The sequence below is a fragment of the Halyomorpha halys genome, unplaced genomic scaffold (assembly GCF_000696795.3).
Source record: "Halyomorpha halys isolate HHAL.00 unplaced genomic scaffold, Hhal_1.1 Scaffold392.1, whole genome shotgun sequence".
NCBI classification, from domain to species: Eukaryota; Metazoa; Arthropoda; class Insecta; order Hemiptera; family Pentatomidae; genus Halyomorpha; species Halyomorpha halys.
In genome coordinates, this window is record NW_027114089.1 from 603,122 (window position 1) to 623,784 (window position 20,663).

The 20,663-nt window shown below is 28.2% G+C and overlaps 2 protein-coding genes and 1 long non-coding RNA gene across 14 annotated transcripts in view; 2 read left to right on the plus strand and 1 right to left on the minus strand.

The window, feature by feature from the left end:
• LOC106682167 (phosphatidylcholine:ceramide cholinephosphotransferase 1) overlaps nt 1-5,452 on the plus strand; it is a 184,228-nt gene extending 178,776 nt beyond the window's left edge. For all 9 annotated transcript variants that reach the window (XM_067051360.1, XM_067051356.1, XM_067051359.1 and 6 more), the window contains 2 exons: nt 518-693; nt 2,499-5,452. In XM_067051360.1, coding sequence (XP_066907461.1) covers nt 518-693; nt 2,499-2,654 — 332 coding nt within the window. In that variant the 3' untranslated portion in view covers nt 2,655-5,452. The remainder of the gene's footprint in view (nt 1-517; nt 694-2,498) is intronic.
• A 3,748-nt stretch (nt 5,453-9,200) lies between these two features.
• On the minus strand, nt 9,201-9,986 carry LOC106682158 (uncharacterized). Its single transcript, XR_001343377.3, has 2 exons — nt 9,421-9,986; nt 9,201-9,344 (listed from the first exon to the last, which is right to left on the minus strand). It is a non-coding gene; the product is annotated as an uncharacterized lncRNA (long non-coding RNA).
• On the plus strand, nt 9,762-20,164 carry LOC106682160 (pickpocket protein 11). 4 transcript variants are annotated; one of them, XM_014422868.2, is made up of 10 exons: nt 9,762-9,840; nt 12,960-13,163; nt 14,412-14,666; nt 14,745-14,859; nt 15,159-15,236; nt 15,849-16,050; nt 16,712-16,765; nt 17,431-17,536; nt 18,901-18,992; nt 19,931-20,162. In XM_014422868.2, the coding sequence occupies exons 2-10, from the start codon at nt 12,988-12,990 to the stop codon at nt 20,062-20,064; spliced, it is 1,212 nt and encodes a 403-aa protein (XP_014278354.1). In that variant the 5' UTR covers nt 9,762-9,840; nt 12,960-12,987; the 3' UTR covers nt 20,065-20,162. The 4 variants fall into 4 exon arrangements, with proteins under 4 accessions (XP_014278354.1, XP_066907455.1, XP_014278351.1 ...); XM_067051354.1 differs by lacking the exon at nt 9,762-9,840 and adding an exon at nt 11,396-11,785 and having other exon boundaries at nt 12,960-13,157; nt 19,931-20,164; XM_014422865.2 differs by lacking the exon at nt 9,762-9,840 and adding an exon at nt 11,396-11,785 and having other exon boundaries at nt 19,931-20,163.
• Nucleotides 20,165-20,663: the final 499 nt, after the last annotated feature.

The following is a 20,663-nucleotide window of genomic DNA, read 5'->3' on the forward strand; positions in this document are numbered from 1 at the left end:
AGGACTCATTCGTAATAATTAATTTTTTAATCAAATTAAACTTTATAATATCAAACTGTTGTGAAAAAGACCTTACATAATATAAAATATAATTATTTTTTTAAGTTATTAATGTTTATATAATTAGTTTATAAACAACTTTTTAATAACACAGACTATTTTAAAAATAGTCGACAAAAATTAGCTGTAGTTGAAGCTAATCCCTTAAATTGCCATGGAAACGGCCCTTATTTATGAATGAACCATTGATAAATAAATGTTGTATCCATGACAACTTTAGCTATTAGTTCCTCTCTGCCATAGTGTCACTACTACATAAGTTATAGATGGCAGAACACTTCTGAAGAAAAATACATTTTTATTTTTTTACAAAAAAATAATTTCATTACTTCTAATTGATCAATACTCATGATTTCTACTTATGCAGACAAAACACATACTTTTTTTTCTTCAGTGTTTATCTTTTATAAATTAAGACATCATATTATAAATATGTCCATATATTTTTTATTTTCAGATTCTCCGAAAAGGTGTATCTTACTCCATTGGGGCTCATGGACAGCATCTATAACGGGTGTTCTCCTTGTACTTCTTTCAAGAGGTCACTACACAGTCGATGTACTCATTGCTTATTATGTTACTACTCGTCTTTTCTGGATATATCACACATTAGCAAACCACAAGTATCTGAAGGTAATATTAATAGTAATGATTAATTGTTGGTTAATAGTAATTAATTTAATAATAAATAGTTAATAAGTTAAGTTAATAGTAACAATAATAGTTTAATTTAAAATAAAAAAAGAAAAGTCCTTTAAAATTAATATCAGTGGGGAAAAACAAAAAAGAAATAATTTTAAGCCTATTAAATGGTTCGTCCATGTTTAAAACTCATTATGGTGATGAAGCAATTACAATTCATAACACCCTTGATTGAGGTACTTGGTCATGCGGCTGAGTGAACCCCATTGAAACGTGGTGAGTGAGCAACTTTTGTATGACTACTCAGAGACATTTATATTGGAACTACCCCTTTGGTTCAGAGTTACCTCCTTCATCCTTTAGAAGTTCATAAATATCTAGTACTTTATTTATTCATATCAATATTTCATTATGGATGTATTATTTGAACCAATCAATCTCTCAGAAAGTGACAATTTGATGTTCAGTGCATTTTCCAAGATACTTTATAATTTGTTCCCTTAAAAAAAATCTTTTAACTGTTGTATCTGACTTTTTCTAAAATCACTTTTTTTTCCCAATTAATTAGTTCTTTCAATTGACAAAAAAAAATTAAACTTTTAAATAACTATTCTCCTTTGATCTCCATTCGATGTTTTACACAGATTGAATTGAGAGGCTATCCTCTCATTCCACCTTAATATTCCTCTAGAGATTCAATCTCAGAGGTTTTCAAAATTTTTAGTAAATTTATTTTAAAAATCAAAAGACAAGTATGTTTGTCCAGACCTGTGCTTGTTTCAAATCGTCGATGATGTTTCTCAAATTTTAGTGGTTACATTGGTTTTCCTACTTTGCAGCAGAGAACGCTGTTGAAAACATCTGCTTGCAGTTTGTTCTTGTAGCTTACATGGCATTATTATTGAATCAAATTGCCTCTCTTTTTCTACTTAATCATTTGAAGATTGATGTAAGAAAAGTTAATCAAATAGGAAAATCATAATTATCGTATCATTCTTGTTCTATTGATAGAGGGGAAAGGGAATGTGTGCATCGCAAAGCTAAAGAAACTTATTATTATATCATAAATAATCTAAAATGTGTGTGTTAAATCCCACTTGATGCCAATATATATTATTTATTTTGAACTTAATAATACATACGTAGAATAATTATATATCATTTAAATTCATTTATAAGTCGTTCACTTTTTACAAATAAATATAACTTGGCTTACGCCACTATAATTCTCACCGGCTCAGATTTATCTAAATCAATTTAAAAAAATGAATTTTTAAATTTTTGTTTAAGATATTTTTTTACAAAAGGTCAATAACAACTTAATCGAGAATACCTATCAATTAGGCGTAATAAAGACAAGAGGACAGTAGATAGAGGCATGCTTAGGTCATTTGGGGTATGAAGCAGATTTATTTCTGATGCTTCTGCAGTGATGCTCCCTTTGTAAGTGGATCCAGGATGGACTGCCATTCCACCTCCCCTCTAGGTAAGCCACTAACGGGAGATGACGAGCACGAATTTATCAGGGAATGACAATTTTGTTTCAAAACAGATTCGTCATTATCATTCCCATATGACTTATTTTTCATCTACAAAATAAATGCTACCACTGTTTCAAGGGGCATTAATAGTAATTTTTTATTGTTAACTGAATATACTAAATTTTTTTTTAGACTGTTCAGAGCATTTTTAATTTTTTGGAAATTCAGATTCAAAATCATCACTTTCTGTGAGAATAATCTATATTAAAGATGATTCGAGCTGACTAATTAAAAAATAAATATTTTATATTACAGCAAGCATCCAGTCGAAATGCGCTCTCAAGATTATGGTGGTTCAAAGCATTCTGCTACTTCGAAGGGAACGTGGAGGGCCCAGTGCCGCGGCAGTACAATTGGCCACTGCCCTGGCCGAGAAGACTCCTCGCCAAGCATCCAAACAGAGACAGTTAGTAGTCTCAGCGGTTGATAGAGAAAATTTGTTTTGTAATCTTCTGTCAATATGATGCCACCTTGTATGAGTATATTTTTCAAAAATATTTGTTCTCAGTATTTGAAAACAAATTTGGAACAATTGAAAATTTCAAATTAGTGAAACTCTCCACTAACTTCCAAATTTAGTTTTATTTTCTTAAATAAACTAAATTTGGTATATGTTACCGCTAAATTGTGTCATTAGATATCATATATGTATGTATATATAATTATGATATTTTTTTTTGTACATTTTTGTTAAAATCATATTTTGAATGAAATAATGAAATGGTCCCATTTATAAGATAGTGATCTAGTTAGATGGAAGTTAGTCACAATTTGGCTGTGATTTAATGGCATTTACACCTGTACATATTATTATTGTATTTTTCTCTTAAACTCTGTTTCTTATTAAAAATATTTTTCAGACCAAATTTTATTATTTTAAGCATTTAAAATTCATATTTCTTCAATTGATTTGTTTCTATTATCAATTTTTAAAAATGATTTTTATTTTCCGTATATTTCATGCATTTTAATACCACATAGCTTATTGTTAGACTTAATTTTTTTTTTCAAAATGTACGATTTTAAGATGGTGTAATTATATATGTGTATGGAAAAGTTGTATCAAATTTTAATTTAACAGAGTGATGTTTTTAACTTTTTTTTCATTGCTGTAGTTATATATACATATATACATAACTTTTGTACATATTTTGAACTAATTATAGTTTAGCGGTAACATGTAATATGTTTGGTAATGGTAAAGTAATTTTTTTAAATATTCCAAATAGACTTTTTTGTTTTTGCTGTAAATATTATTTTTGTTCCTTGTAACATTTACATCTTATATATATATATATTTAAAGAAGAGAGAATTATACAGTGTTAAATGGCAGTACTGCTATCGCCCTCGCTTAAAAACGAGCTTAGATTTTACTGCTAAGGTTTTACTTATTCCTTATTTTATTTATTTTTTTAAAATAAAACATTTACAAAAATCTGTGTTGAGATGAACTTTTTTTTTGTTTACTTTCTTTTACTTTTATTACTTTCTTCCTATCTTATTTTTTTTTTATGTCCAATATTATTTTCTAAATCTGTTACATTTTTTTTTTTTTAATGTATACTATCATTTTCATAGCTCTTTAAAACAATATTCCATTAAGTATAAATGTATAGAATGTACAAAAGTTGGAGTGGAATATATGGAACTCTCTGTGATGCCCTATATATATAAATATATAAATCTAGTTATAAGGTAGTAAATTTTTAATTAAAAGAAGAGAAATACTTCATGCCTTCCTTGTCAAAAATTATGTACTAGATATTTATTTATTTTGGGCAGAATGTTTTGTTTGATTTTGATACCGAACGGCCCATAATTTATATCAATTAATCTATAAAACTCTTGTATAATATGTATAAAGATATTAACCACCACACTTTGATAACTGACTTTGATACAAGTGTGATTTAACTCCTTGCATTTTTGAAATATTATTTTTTAATATTAAAGTTTGTTGATATTTTACTGAAATTAATTTAATGATACATTTGTAATATAGAATTTAAAGTTTAGATTTAATATGTTATTGATATTATATTTTATTACATTATTTTTACGCAGTTGAATTATTTGTTAATAGTTTTGTATTTTTTGTGTAAAAAAAAAACAAAAAAAATTCCTTTGATTTTTTCCTATAATTTATTTTAAAGAATAGTTTATTTAGAGTTTCATTTTTATAAGGATTTTTTTAAAAATAAAAATAAACCCGCAGCCTTAGCATTAGATTAGAAGAATGATTTGTAAAGTAACATTTTACCTCGAGACCGAAACTTTGCACTACTCATTTCTTTCTATGAAATGCATAACACTATATTAATTATATATCCCCAATATATTATGTTGAATATCGTTTACTATTTTATTCATTAAGACAAAAATGTGCTGGTATTGCACTTTTGTTATAAAAGGCTTTAAAGTTGATCTGTAAACTTTTGATTTTAAGACAATCTCAGAACTGATAAAAAAAAATTATACCTGTTTTGTTTTAATACTTGAAAAGATAAGCCCCATTTATTAGATGAGTGTGCTTTAGTATGAATGTAAAAATTGTAATTTAAAAAAGTACTTTCTAATGAAAAATGTGCCTATATTTTTTTAATCAGTGAATCTCATACGTGACCTTTAGGAATTAATCTGTAATTGTGTGCTTCAATATTTTTCCCGAAAAATAATTTCGGTTTACTTATTGGAGCTGAAGTGTTGTAAATGCATAGCTAAATTTTTCCTTATTTTTTTTTTTTTTTTTTTTATTATTATATAAGGCTGAGTTGGAATTGTGAATAATGTAGGAAAATTCTTTTAATGAATTTCAGATTATGTTACTATAAAGTATTTATTTTAAAATATAATTATATATATTTTTTTTTTTAGTGGTTCAGTAAATTGTATCATCTGTAATGTATATTTATTTGAATATTTTTTATTTTGTATGTTATATATGTAAATGTATTTTATTTTTTTCCTCCCATTTTATATTTGTGCTAGTTAATTTTTTCATTTAACCAAATTAGATATATTTTTTCCAATATAGCTTATTAGAATTTTGAAAAAATTAATTATTTAAAAAGATACAGATATTTTTCTAAATTAGTTTTTGAATGGTTCTTCTTGTAATTAGATGGCAGACATGATTTATGAGATGTACGCAGATATGTTTACATATGTACCGGGCTCTTTCAAGATAAATAGCTGATTTTAAAAAATATTTCTTGTTTATATTTCTCATCCTATTACATTTCTTTTATTAATTATACTTCATAATGAACAATGCTTCGAATTGATTGTTATAGGTTTTAGCGACTGACCTTGACTGAAAAATCACTGAACTAGTGGTTGAGAACAGGGTAAGTATACTGAAAAAACAAGTCATGACATTTAAGTTAAAACAGGAGAATATTGGTTCCTTAATGCTGTTCCGTCACATAATCATTCAAAACTTGGGCTTTATTAACTTTTTCGATACTATGAACTGATATATCAGCTCAGACCACGATCCTTGTTGCCTATGAACTGATATATCAGCTCAGAGCACGATCCTTGTTGCCTATGAACTGGTATATCAGCTCAGAGCACGATCCTTGTTGCCTATGACCTGATATATCAGCTCGGAGCACGACCAACGATCCCTGTTTAACAGCTCAACCAGTTTAGCACTTGAGACCCTTGAGCTGATTTATCAGCTCTGTCTCTAACACTATCTAGTCGTTGTCAACGAATATCATAGTTTCTATTCTTGTAGAATCCATACAAATGCACTTTATTATTTTCTTTGTTCTATAGATAAAATAGTAAATGATTCCAATGCATGAAACAGCTAATTAAACATAAATTTGTAAATAATTATTAAAATTATATTTATTTATAATCTTTAAATTTCTTTCTTGAGACTGGTAATTGTTTACTAAATAATTCAAAAACACTATCCAAAATTATAGTCTCAAAACATTTATTTCATTCACACGTCCAACGTTTCAGCCAATTCGGCCATCTTCAGGGACAATCTCAAATTACTATGAGACATATTATCCAATCATTTAAAAAAACTCCATACAGGCCATTCTGCCCAGGTCAAACATTAATATCTAATATGTCAAAATTACATTAAAAATCACAATCAAATTATTTCCCTTTTATCACTATTTATACACTTTTATTATTAATTAATTTGAGATTGTCCCTGAAGATGGCCGAATTAGCTGAAACGTTGGACGTGTGAATGAAATAAATGTTTTGAGACTATAATTTTGGATAGTGTTTTTGAATTATTTAGTAAAAAATTAAAATTATAGTTTACTACTGCATTTCTGAATCCTAAATCTATTACTAAGTATCTAATTAATTTAATAAAGTAAGGAATTAGGTCTTTCTTTTTTCTTTTTCTTTTTTTTGGCCTATAACTTTTAACTTGTGCATCCTAGCCAAAAATTATAATAAAACAAATTAAAAAACATTCTACTGAAGAAGTATCATAACATAATCATTACTTCAAGTGGTATGATCATAAATCCTCTGCTCTGGTCACATATGGACTTCGCAAAACTTCAGACCACCTATTAGAGTTTACGACCACACTACTTGACCCAATTATCCATTTTAATACATGCTACTTATTCAATACTGAATTTAATTTTCTTCAAATTGTTTCATTATAAACTTGTTGCTAAAATCCACTTCTCATTAGTCATTTTTGAACCACCAGAAATGTATGGTAGAAAATAATTTTTAATTTATTTGCAAATTTATATTTTTTGGACTCGGTTTTATGCATGAGGCTCCTGCACTAGTTTACCTGTTCTTGTCCCTTATACCAGCTATTTCCCATTTAACTATTACATAAATAGTTTTATCTTTCAGTAGGCTTTGTTCTGTTAACTCCTGTCCTTTGTTGTGTTACAATTGTTCATAAATATGTCGAGAAAACTGTACACTGACGAGGAATTGTTAGAATTACTGGTGTGTAAATCTGAAATAGTGAGTAGTAAATAGTAGTCATGATAAATTAGTAAATCATAACGAAACAGTGATTTTTCATCTATTGATTCCGATGATGATGATAAAAATGTTTCTATGGGAACCACTGCTGATACTTCAGGTGCTCAAAGAACTAGTAATTTTATGAATGAAGAAATATTAATTTTGGAAGAATCGAGCGATTATTATCTGTAAAAAAAAAAAAAAAAAAAAGTATATCGTCAAAAAATATTCAGTCTTTAAAGGATCAATTGACACTTAAACTACCCCTCCATGTGTAGTTAAATGAAAACATACCTTGTGATGTTTATTTTGTCCTCAGACTCAGTGAAACTTACAAAAGTGACTTATAAGAGATTTTGTCTTGAGAATATTTCTGTAAGGTGTTTTTGAATCCGAAGTTATTTCAATAATTTGTAAATAATTTAACTACCTTAAAAAAAAAATTATATATACTTTTAAAATCAATGGGAGGTCCCTCAAGAAAAGAGAGGCGATAAATGATTCATCATATTAACTGCCTTCTGCTTTAGAATACCGCCTTGAATTCAAAGCTGCTACACTCTTACCTGTAATAAATAACTATTGCTTCCATGGATCTCTTGTAATATGAAAAAAAATTAAGTATCTGGTACAAATGATAAAAGAAGGTTAGATGTATATTTAATTGTATTAGTAATACAATGCTGATAATGAAAAGTGAAACTAATCAAAATACACTTATAGATTTTATTAATTTGTTACCTGGAGCCCTCTCAGGCATGGGAGTAGGCAAAGGGGAGCAGATCCCAGATTTTTGGGATCAAGGAAAAAAAAAAGAAAATAGTGAGCTAACTTATTTAATAGATGATTTCTTTCTGGAAACATACTATAATTAGTAAGGTAACATTTTGAGTTGACATCTCTATGGATCACAACCACACTTAAGAAGGGGGAACAAGATGGATATACGTTGATTCTTTGTTAAAAAAGGTAAGATTCAATGAGTGCAATTATTTGTCATATACTTATCTCTAAAAATAATGGGGGGAAATGAATAAGAAGGAACCTTTTTTGATTCCATTCTTCCTACTATAACTTACAGTTTGCCAATTTAATAATCTCAGAATGTTTGTTGAAAGTAAATTAAATAAGGTAACCATCCTAGAAGAGATGTTTAATATTTTTGCTTGCAATTCCAGAAGGCTGATGCTCTCATTGCAAACCTTATATTTTTCATATCACCTCTTATATTTTTGTATTTATTTATGAAGAATAATTAAGTATATTCTCGATTTCCAATAATTTGTTGTGATTAAAGCTAATAAAAATTTAACAAGTAATGAATGAATTTTATGTAGTAGCAATGAAATGGTGGGGGAATGACATGTTAGAATGCGAAATTAAATATCTTTCTTTTACCCAATATTTGTTAATGGACTATATATATAAAATATATGTATTCATGTGTGTTTGTGAGTTTGGGAAATAATCCTATATTGGTGTGTCATGGTAAAATTTGTCCAAAACAGAAATGTGTACATAATGATACCCGGTTAAGTTGATAAAATCTGCCTAACATCCTTTTGAACAAGTATTATACATGATGAAAATTCCTACTTTTTATATTTTTGTTACATGTTTTCATTTATAATTGTTATTTTTTGTCTGGAGGTTCATATAATAAACAAGTACCACTATTTGCAGCAGTGAAATGATACATGTAAGACCACTTTCATATAAGAAGAATTAGGCATTGATTGGGGAGCAAAATTTCAGAATAGCTGACACATTTTTATTCACAATATCACATTTATCTTGTTTTATTTATTAATTTATCAAATATATTTATGTATGTACTTAAGATAAAATATTTTATAAGTAATACATTATAATCTATATCAAATGTTGCATAATAATACAGTTTTTATTAAATATATGTTTGATATTTTACACTTTAAATTTAAATAACTAGTATGCTAGTTGAAATATATTTATAAAAATGAAATTATATCATTTTATTAAACCTATCAATTCATAGATAATAGTATTTATCTTAATATGTTATAAATGAAATTTGTTGAGAAGCCCATATTAGACCTGTTTGAACTTCTCGGATTTTCAACATTATGTTCTATAGCTTGAGCCTATGGAATAAATTAATAAAGGTAATAAATAACTTAATAAAAATGGAAGTTGCAACAGAAAAAAAAATTAACTTACCTTTTTGAGCTTTCAACCAGCGCTTAATCATAGAGAAGTACAATGAAAAATATTGTCAGTAGAATTATGAAGTTGACAGTGCAGAACATTTTGCTCAAATAAAGGTAATAGAGAAAAGGAAACAGGAAAAGACCGTTATCAGTGGTATCGCAAGGTTAGATGGGCTAGGAGACAAACCAAACTAATTAAATTAACTTATTTCATAATCAAAATCGATCTCCTCACTTCACTACCGAGTGGCTTTTAAAAAGAATATTATTTGACCTTTAAGGTCGCACGATCTTTATCTATAATTCTTTTTTAATTGCTCTCAACACATGTGTTGTTTTTTTTTATACTTAGTTTTTACTCATTAAATTAGTATTTAAAATATCCGTACTCGGGTATGCTGTTGATTTGCTACTTTTAGGTAAAGACGAGGTAACTATAAAAGTAAACACAACTACATTGATAAAAGCTAAGTAGCAAGTGAGGAATTAAGTCTCGAAATAAATACCGATAAAACAAAATATGGAGGTTGGTTACCTCCATATACGGCAACAGTTTCATTGGAGGAAATACATTTGAACAGGTAGAGGAGTTGAATTATTCTTATTTAACTAAAAGTACTAAATAAATCGATGAGGAAATGAAGGCGAAAAATGCTTGTTTTTCAATCCCGGGATTGCTTAGTGCTTTCCTTCTAGCAACTTAAAATTTAATGTATATTTATTTATGAAAGACAAATTCTTGTACAAATTCCATTGCATTAAAGATAAATCTTATAACATTAATGAAAATTGCTATTCTAAGGCTAATAATCATAATAAACTACTTTACAATGCATTGGGCATACTTCAAATTTATCCCTAATAGAACTCTTTAATTTTCCGAGAAAGTTTTTCAAAATAACGAGATTTACTTATGACTGGCACTGTATATGTGAACATGAGTGTACCAAGGGGCAGGATTGGGCACATGCCTCTCTCTAGAAGTGAAAAAAATTATTAATTAAATAAAAATTAATTATTTTTTTCAGGCAAATAATTTTAATCTTATCATTTCATCTATGTATATAAAAGGGAATGGTCAAACCTTTGTCCACAATAAACTTTTGAATTACTGGACCGATTTACGTGATATTTTCTTTCAAAATGTTCACCATGGGAAGGTTTAAAGATCCCCGAATCCTCAAGTAGAAAAAAGTTACGAACAAAATTAAACGTTTTTGGCTTTTAACTAGCTAACAGACTAATAATTATCAGTTATTTCACCTCAATTTTTGATTACTTTAATGAAAACTATGCATAATTCCTAGTCAAAATTAATTAGTCTGCCAAGTATAGGTAAGGGGAATCAAAAATGGCGGCTGTTTTAAAAAGTTAAAAATAATTAATTTTTCATTCAGAGCTATCGTTTATCGAGAGATATCGTTTAAACTACCAACAACATTAGAAAATCTAAGAGAACATCATTTAAAGTAGAGCAAATTTGCTAAAATGTAAGCCCTAATAGAGCTATTTACGTTCAATAGTCCTCGAGATATAGCTTTTTAAAAAACAACATTTCATAAAAATGTTGTACAGAACGTACTGAAAGATCAGAAGTTAGTGGATTTATTTTGAAAAATATATATCTCAAAAACCATTTGACGTACATATGTGTATTAGCATTCAAATTAAAGCTAGTTTAATGGGCTATAAAGCAGTTTATGACGTTTATTTTCGTAGGAGTAGTATTTTTCAAGAAATTTACTAAAATAAATTGATTTATAGTTTTAACTAAAGATCATGAATACCCCTATTGTACTAATATTGAAGCACAGTGAGGGTTATTATTTACAATTTTTTTATGTTACTAAATCATGATAATAAAGTATACAATAATTTAAAACAAACTATCACTTGTGTTTCTTAAATATAGCAATAGCGAAGCATTGCCGGGCCAGCTGGTTACTAATAAAGCACTACTATAATTATATAATAATGTATAATTTTCTTAAAATTTTGGTTTCATTCGCCTTTTTCGTACTAAACGTCACAACCTGATTGGCTATGGCTTGCCCCCTAGTTTTGATCCTGGGAACGCCCTTGTATGAGAAGGTAATAAATAACTATCATAAAAGAGTTTGATGGCCTATTGTCAGAAGGAGTTACCGAAGTTACCCAGAACGAGCTGTAATCCAAACTACTGTTAATATAATATATAGTCATAGATGCGGTGTTACGATAGCTTAATGTTGCTCGTGATATAGGTGCCATTTACCACGCCTAGAAGTAACAGCTAAAATGTTCCCGATTCAGGAATTCCTCAAACATGCCCTCAAATTTTCATCCCTAAAATGTTTTTATTATACATTGCAACCGACAAGGCACCCTATAGAAAGGTATTGCGTATTGGTGACACATAATTAAAATATTTATAATTTATTATGTAAATTTATTGGTATAAATGAATTTATGTTACTCATCTTTATCAAAATTAAAAGAATCAAAGATTTAATGAAGAAAGTAGTTATAAAAAATAATAGATATGGAAAATCCGCCGAGAATATGTAAGGGACGATGCAAAATATTACTCAGTATATATATACAAAAGCATCTAGCTCGTATTATATGTAGCAATAATTTTTTATAGCATTTAGTAAATTGTTCTGGTAAAATAAACCATCATTTTCATTTTAGGAATATTTCATCTATTTATTTATCAATATTATTATAAGCTTTATTTAAAGAGAGAGAAAAAAATATTCGAAGACGTTGTGCTGTCCAAATGGACAGCTTACTTATACCTAGTCGGACAAACTTTTTTTAAATTCTTATAATGTACAGTCAATTTATAATATATAATAATAATATTGATTTTTTTTTTGTTTTATAATTTTTTCTTTCTATATTTTTTCTTTATTATTCTTCATTTCCCCCCTATTATTTATCTATATATCTAATTATATTTTCTATCTTAACCCAATACATATTTCCTTTTTTTCCCTCTTTAACAAAAATAGAATAAAATTAAAATATAAATTTTAAATAAAATAACAATATATACAAATATATCGTGTTTTCGCACATAAGTACTATTCAATTAAAATCTTAAAAAAAAAAACTCAACAATTATCTGCATGAATATAACAAACTATGTGCATACAATTAATACAGATAATAAACATAACATTTAAAAAAGTAATAAAAAATTAGAGCGTTTTGTATTAATGTATTATATAGTATTAATATTGTTGGGATGTCTTGAATCTAAGCCTACTCCCCAAAAACAATCTGACGAACATTATGGAGTCTACTTATTTTCTGAGTAAGTTAAAGTGTATGACTGGGAAATATATGTGCTCGCCCCATTGTCCGGCACTGAAGAAGTACGAGAAGCATTTCCATTAGAGGGTGGAGATGGACTACAATTCAAACCAAAATGAAAGGACAGTAAAAATAAGTTTCACATATTTGTGTGTTTTGTCCACTTAAAGTTTTATTAACTTCTCATAAAATAAAACATATATTCTAGAAAAATAAAGAATTGAAAAAAGTTGTTATATGGCGTTCCAGGGTTTTTTGGATCGCGTGGTGTTTCTTGATGTTCCTAGCAGCAGCCTGGCTGTCATTGTGTAATTGGGACCGATACCAAAAGAATCCGACCGTGATATCGCTGGAGAGAAACTACCTGGATTGGAACACGACTCTGTCGGCTTTGACCCTCTGCCCTCGGCCCGGCCTCGATCAAGCCGCAGTTCTGAGGGTAGCCAGGTCTGTGTAAGTACGCTTTATATCTACATAAATATACCGTTGCCTTAGTATATAGTCTGAGAACATTGTGTAGAGAATTTGATGAAATATGCTGTCTAGTAGGTCTCATCATATCACAAGTATTATATAATTGATTAATTTCTATGGTGACAACCTCAAAGGTTTTGGGTGTTGCGTACTTCTGTATGGGACGTCCATTTCATTGACTAAAAAAAAAAACTTGATTATTTTATAATATAATGATATTTTGGAATATTAATAGGTTGTAGGAAGAAAGATGGTTCTTCCTCGTTCATCTGGCAGACATGTCCAAACCACTTGAGCTGCCACCTTTCCAGAGTGGTTTTGAGTTCAGGGATTTCCATCTGATCTCTTACGCTTTCCTTACTAATGCGATCCCTCCTAGTTTCCTTAATATATCTACGTAGGAACCTCATTTTTGCTGCTGTTAAGTGACTGGCAATCCAACATGATCCAGCTTTCTCCACCGTAAGTGAGGGTAGACAGGTAGATGGACTTATGCACATGCATCCTGGTCTTCTTATTTACTTCAGGGTGACCAATGATACTGTTAGTAATCTTGTAATAGAACTGATTCCCTTTGGATATTCTATTCAAAATCTCAGTATCTATTTTCCCTGAGCTACTAATTACGGTTCCTAAGTATGTGCAATCCTTAAAAGAATGCCATTTTAAGCACTAATGTATTTTTTTAAATAAAGTACATATAGGTAAAGGTAAAGTACATATACACATCTCCATTATTATTATTATTTATTTATTTAATACCAGATCGGTATGGTGGCCCTTACATGGTTAATGTAAGAGGTACATTTTTTTTTTAACAATTGATTATGGGGTTATTGTCTCATACAAAAGACACCCCTAACTATATACAATGTTAAATAGATTAAAATAATAATTCTTAATAAAAGATAAAAGTAAAGTTAATAGCAAAACCAATGACATTTATTCATAATTATGAGAGATAGTTGACCGTGGATGATAAATGAGGAGAAGATGGTTGGGGGTGCGGTCAATGAAATGACATTTATTGATTTAACAAAATAAATAATTGACTTCTAATGGAAAAATACCCCCAAATTATTAAGCCTGAGATTAGATGAAAATGAATCAACTACATTATATTTGGGATAAAATGACTTAAGTGACAGTTTTCTTCATTAAATTAAGTATTAGAGGTTGTTTTTTACATTTGCTTCTGCACTAATAGGACTGATTCCTTATTTGTAGATACCCAAAAGATGTAGAAAAAGGAGTTGAGTTCCTGAATGCCTTAGCCAACTGGACATACCCAAATTTGGGTCAAATCCCCAACGACCATGAGTTCGAACCTTCGTTGTACCAGCAGATGTTGATGTATTTGAGGGTAAACTTCAGCCACAACCTCCCGAATCTCCCAAGCTCCCAAAAACTATCTTTGTCAATGACTGAAGTGGGCATTTGCTATTCTCTTAACTCTCAATTGGCTTTTTATGCAGACCCTAGGTAAGGATTATAGACAATGAGGGTCATTGTGATAGCCTTTTCTTGAAAGTTAATTTACCACATACGATTTCTGTTCAGGTACTGGATGTCCAATAATTGGAACCTTAGGAAACCTGTAATACTCATACATGGTAACCCCCTGGATGTTGCGGAAATGTCAGTGCAGGTCAATGATATAAAAGTTAGTTTCAATGTAAGTAAAATTTTAATTTTATACACTATATCTCTTAACTTTTCTTCTAACAAAGTCACTTTCAAAATACTTTGCTTGAAATTAAACTTTGTTAAAAATAGAAAATGTTACTATTTCATGAATTATCCTTGAAAATGTAAGATTATTTTCTTGAAATCTTGAAAACTGTTTTTTTTTTTTTTCAATTTAATTAATATACCTAAAGAACTTCTTTTTTAAAGTGCCCATTTTCCATTTATGGAATTTAAAAATTTAGTTCATAAAGTCATTTAAATTTTCCTTATTATAATGTTTGACAGGCCTATTTGCATGATGGTGAAGAAACAATTGATGGATCATCGAATTTAATGTTCCCTGTAGGATTTCAGGAAGCAATGGTAAATATTTATTTTTCAATAATTTTAATTTTTAAGTGTCTAAAATAAATAAATAGATTAATTTCATAAATTTTTAATAAATATCTAGGAGGCTTAATAATAAAAAAAATCAATTAAATTAAATTTCTTTTACTTTTTTTTAATCATATAAAAATAAATTTAAATATAAGAAGATGGTCAGGGTTGTGGTCAAAAAAGAACAAACATTTTGATTTTACAGAAATAAATTAGTTAATTGTAGAAAAACCATCCCTAGTTTGGGCAAATAAGGAATTAGAAACCATAAAAGTTTTTCATAAAAATTTTCAGACAGTATATAAATTTATAACTGATTTTGTATATAAATCTAAAACAATTGTGACTTATAAGAAAATGGTGAATTTCGTCTGATGCAGCACTATGTATCAGGAAAATATGAAGTAAATACATGAACATAAATTTAAATTAAATAAATAATGTGCATAATTTCTTTGAAGATAAATCCTATAAAAATGTGATTGTCGCAGTCATTTTCTAACAGGATGTTTTGTAATTTTTATTTAACCAATCTTGTAAAATAATGAAAAATTTCATCTTTATTTAATATTGATATGATTTAAAATGTTCTCACAGTATCTGGATATCTGTGCCTTGTCAACATACTCAACAGAAGCAACCAGAACATTGTCAGTTCAGCAGAGAAAATGCAGATTCATAGAAGAGTCTAACTTGGAAATAAGCCCGGTATATTCTTATAGACTCTGTCAGTCTGAGTGTAGAATGCACTTGTCTTTGAAGCTTTGCGGCTGTATTCCTTATTTCTACCGTAACACTGGTAAGAATGTCCGGACATGAAACAACAGTTGTCCAATGAAACTAGGAAAAAAAAATTATTCTAAAGCTGAGGTACTAAGAAATAAATGTTTTTTTTTAAAAAAAAGAATCATTAGATGATTATCCAATGGAATAATGATAGAGTCAATCTGTTCTTTTGGTAGTGACTGCTTTACGAGATAGTGTTTAAAATCTTTCATTATTTTACTATTGAATTAATGTTTTTGTTCTCCAAATTTTCTAATTTAGGTGTTAAAAGAAAACATTGAGAAGAGACCATGTTTTAATGATAATATTAAAAAAGTATTATCAGGGAACAGTTAATAACTCGGGAACTCCTGTAACATTTATGAATCTCAGCAACTCCCTTTATATACCATTCAACTCTTAAATTAATACATTTTTAGTGAGCATGGACAACTTTGAATGAACGAATATAATAGAAAAAAATTTTTTATCCTAAATTAATGTTTTGCAGTTAATGTTCACATTTATTATTTCGTCATAATATACACACACCATTAAAACAGGTTATAATAAAAATCAAATATTACTCTGTTTAAAAATACACAATTAATCAAAGTTTGGAGAATGCAGATCTGCTATACATTTAACCATTATGGTCCAAAATTTTCATTTAAAGTCATAAAAATTTTTTTTAGGAAAATACAAAGTCTGTGGGCCTTCAGGAATGAACTGTTTGGATAAATACAAAGGTATTAACCGCTTTTTTTAAAAATATATAAATTTTAAACCTAACAGCTATTTATTTTATTATAGAATAAATTACTATACTTCTTTATTTACAATTATTTAATATTTTTTAAGATTGGTGATACATTCTACAATACTGCTACATACAATAGTTCAATACCTCTAAATCATAGTTTAACTAAATAACTTAAATAATTTTCAAATGATTCTTAAAAATTAATGTAAAGAGATATTTAGTTCTGTCTCTTCTTCTACCATTTATTAATAAAACTTTAAATTAATTCACTTGATTTAGAAAAACAAATGCCAATAAATCTGTAATCTTCACCTAAATGTGTAAGTACTCTATCCTCAACTATATATTAAAAATTAAATCTTTGACTAACACACAAATTGGAGAATGATTAGTTGATGGCTTAAATAACCTTATATGATATGGTCAATTCTCTTATCCATATTCGAGTATATTTGTGCTTCTTATTTGCCAAAAAATACCAAATCACTTAGCCGTTCTCTCATGCAACTACAAAATCCATAGCAAGACCCAATTTTCAAACTGATTTCAAAAATGCACATAGCTCAAATATTAATGGTGCAACTAGCTTTTTAATTAATAATTTTGATATTTTAGGTTTCCTATAATTTCAGTTATTCATAATAATTTCAGAGAGACTTTTAAAACTAAGGGATGGAAACAAGCGAGAAGTATGTGACTGCATACAAAATTGCAATTTTGTTAATGTTTGGACCACTAGGATTCTACAAGGAGCATGGTAAATAAAATGTTTATTTAATTATACATTTGAAAAGACAATAAACACTTAGCTCACTAGTTGGGTTAGTTGTAAAAGTAATCAACTTATGTTATAACACTTGATGACTTTAACTACTGACCTGGCAATATCATACCCCTAATTGTGCTATTTAAATATCTTTTGCTTATTAAATTTTTAATTGTATCATTATTATTTTTATAAAATAATTTTAGAGTTAGGTAAACAATTGTGCTGCTACTAAGCTTTATCTTATTGAGGTTTGTGTGTGTATGCTAAGCTTTTGTTTAAATTAATGATGTCTAAAACTGTAAGTGGAAATAAGGATTTATAAACAACTTCTTTTCCATCTATCTGAACAAAAAATTACTTTACATTGCATAAACAACATGTATTCCGAGGACTCTATGGGAAAAAGACCTTCCTAGAACATGAGGCTAGCTGAGTGTTGCAATTTGTAAAAGTTTGAGTTAAAATAAAAAAATTAATAACTTAGGAAAAATTTGAACTTTGATGTAAAAGAAAAATAATAATATCCTAAATGTATTACTGAAAAATAAAATAAAAGAACTACAAAACGTAAAGTGAAAATGATATATTCCAGTAGAGTAGATGTTTGGATGTTTTTGGTTGTGATTCTCCATTTACGTACATCCCTAAAGTTGCACTACCCTTATTTTATGCAAGTAAAAACCAAACTTACATAACATTGACGAAATACATTTCTTGTCATTAAATTGTTTTATTATACCATTTAATCTCTAAATTACAGAACAATTGATATATTTTAAAGAACGAATTGCTTATTATCAAGTATTTAATAAATTAATACTATATAATTTTTTTATTATTACAATTAATAAATTGTAAAATAGCTTTAAAAAAAATTAAATAATACTTCACTAAAACCGCGTAAGTTTTATTATTTTTATTTTTTTTTTGTGATAAAAATAATAAATGGTCCAGATTATTTGACTTCTCCAAAATCTGTTATGCTTTGTGACAGTTTTGATAGTTTACTTCTCACAACATTTAGAACAATCAGCCATGCTTGAAACTTCGATTTGACATTGTAAGGTGAATATGAAAAGATGGTTGACAAAATTTTTATAATTAATGTTAAAAAATTTGTCTTCATTATTCAGTTCGGTAAATTTTATAACTTTGATTTTTTCACGGTTCATCATGTCTCATCAGGACTTCTTCATCTTGATTTATCATGCTTTATTGATATCTTCTATTTATAATTAAAATAACAATAGTTTAATGTTTGAGTGTGATATCATAAGCATAATTTAAATATTATATTAGTATTTTTACAGCAAGAAATAATATTACGACTAAAGGTAATATAATACTTTCAGGGATAGAGATACCATTGTTAGGCTTTCGCTTGATTCATATCCAAGGTACAGGCTCAAAAGGGATATTTTTTACAGTTTTGGGGATCTTTTAGGTAAATATAACATTTTTATTAATTATTTGTGATGGTTATTAAAACATGAGGTTTTCTAAATGACTATTTAATTAAACATTTAAAAAAAATTGATATAATCACTTCTTTGATTTAATAGTGACAGATTTGACAAAAAACAGCTTCATTTTATTTGCTATTTGACATATTCTATAGATTGTACCATAAATGAAGGTTACCTTGGGTCAATCTGACCCATTAGAGAAAATAGTCCGTCTAAAATAACATTTTTTTAATAGATCCAATACAAAATAAAATCAATAACTTTTTGTTTTCAGAATTGCCACTATTAAAACGAAGTAGTGTGGTACTAATTTTTTTTTCATATTAAAGACAAGGACTCCTATTTCACTGACATTTAAGTGCCAACAAAGAAGAAATCTATCCTTGGTGGTAGCAGAAACTTAGGTTTTATGAATTTACCATGTTTTACTACCAAATTCCTTAGTTACAGAAATCAAAATTATACAAAACTGCTTACAAATCAATCCTTAAACCAGCTGTAAATTCGAAACAGTGAAGAATGTCATTTTTAAAATTATGTTTTCTTAGCTCAGATAACTTTTGATAATTTCTGTTTCAACAGCAGAATCTTCCTTTTTCATTATTGTGATCAATGGTGTACCTAGGATCAAAACTAGAGGGGGGGGCAAGCCATGGTCATTTTATGGTTATGACATTTTAGCACAGAAAAGGCAAATGAAACAAAAAATTTTAAGAAAACTATATTTAATTATAGCAGTGCAATATTAGGTGTTACAATTATTTGCTTGAAAAAAATTTAATTTTTATTAAATTAATAGTTTTGTTTACTTCTTGGGGGGCAGCTGCCCCACGCTGGGTACGCTCATGATTGTGACTGATTAATTTATTAAATAAAATTATTATTGAATTTATTAATTAATTCATCTTCTTTCCAGCTCAAATGGGAGGGACTACTGGTCTCTGCTTTGGTTGCAGTGTTCTAAGCATATTTGAACTCTTTTATATAATTACTATGAGATTATTCTTTTTTATAAAAAATAAAGAATATATGAAACCAATTTATTCATAGTATGACTATAATGGTGCTGATAATGGTTAAAAATTATAATTTAATAAAACTAATTCAATGTTTAACAAAACTTTATATATTTTTATCTTCACAAATCATTTGGCATAAAGTTAGTAAGGCACTATTTCATAAAGGGTAATATTGTTATATTTAAGAATATCTAATAAAACAATATTACAAAGTAATTGCTTTTTATTTCATTGGAGCACTCCGTGTTTCATTACACAACCCCAGTTTAAACTTATATTTAAACAACCATCCTTACTATTATGTGTCTCCTATTCCAGGCAAGCATGTGCTACATTCTGATTCTCATATTTTTCATTAATTTTCTCCACCTCCTCCAGCCACCTCAAATGCGGTGTCTTCCAGCAGCTTAGTCTTTGAGCAGGCATTTGGGGTCTAATTCTCTAGCCATATGTGCTACATGAAAATATAAATACACAATTAAAATATTATAATGAAAAATGCGAAAAAAAATATGTAATAAGAAAGAAACTATTAAGTTGATTGGACAGAACATAAAGAAGAAATTGCAGAGATCTTAGCTATGTAGAACCATCATGGCAAAAGAGATAAGTAGTTGGTCAATTACCACC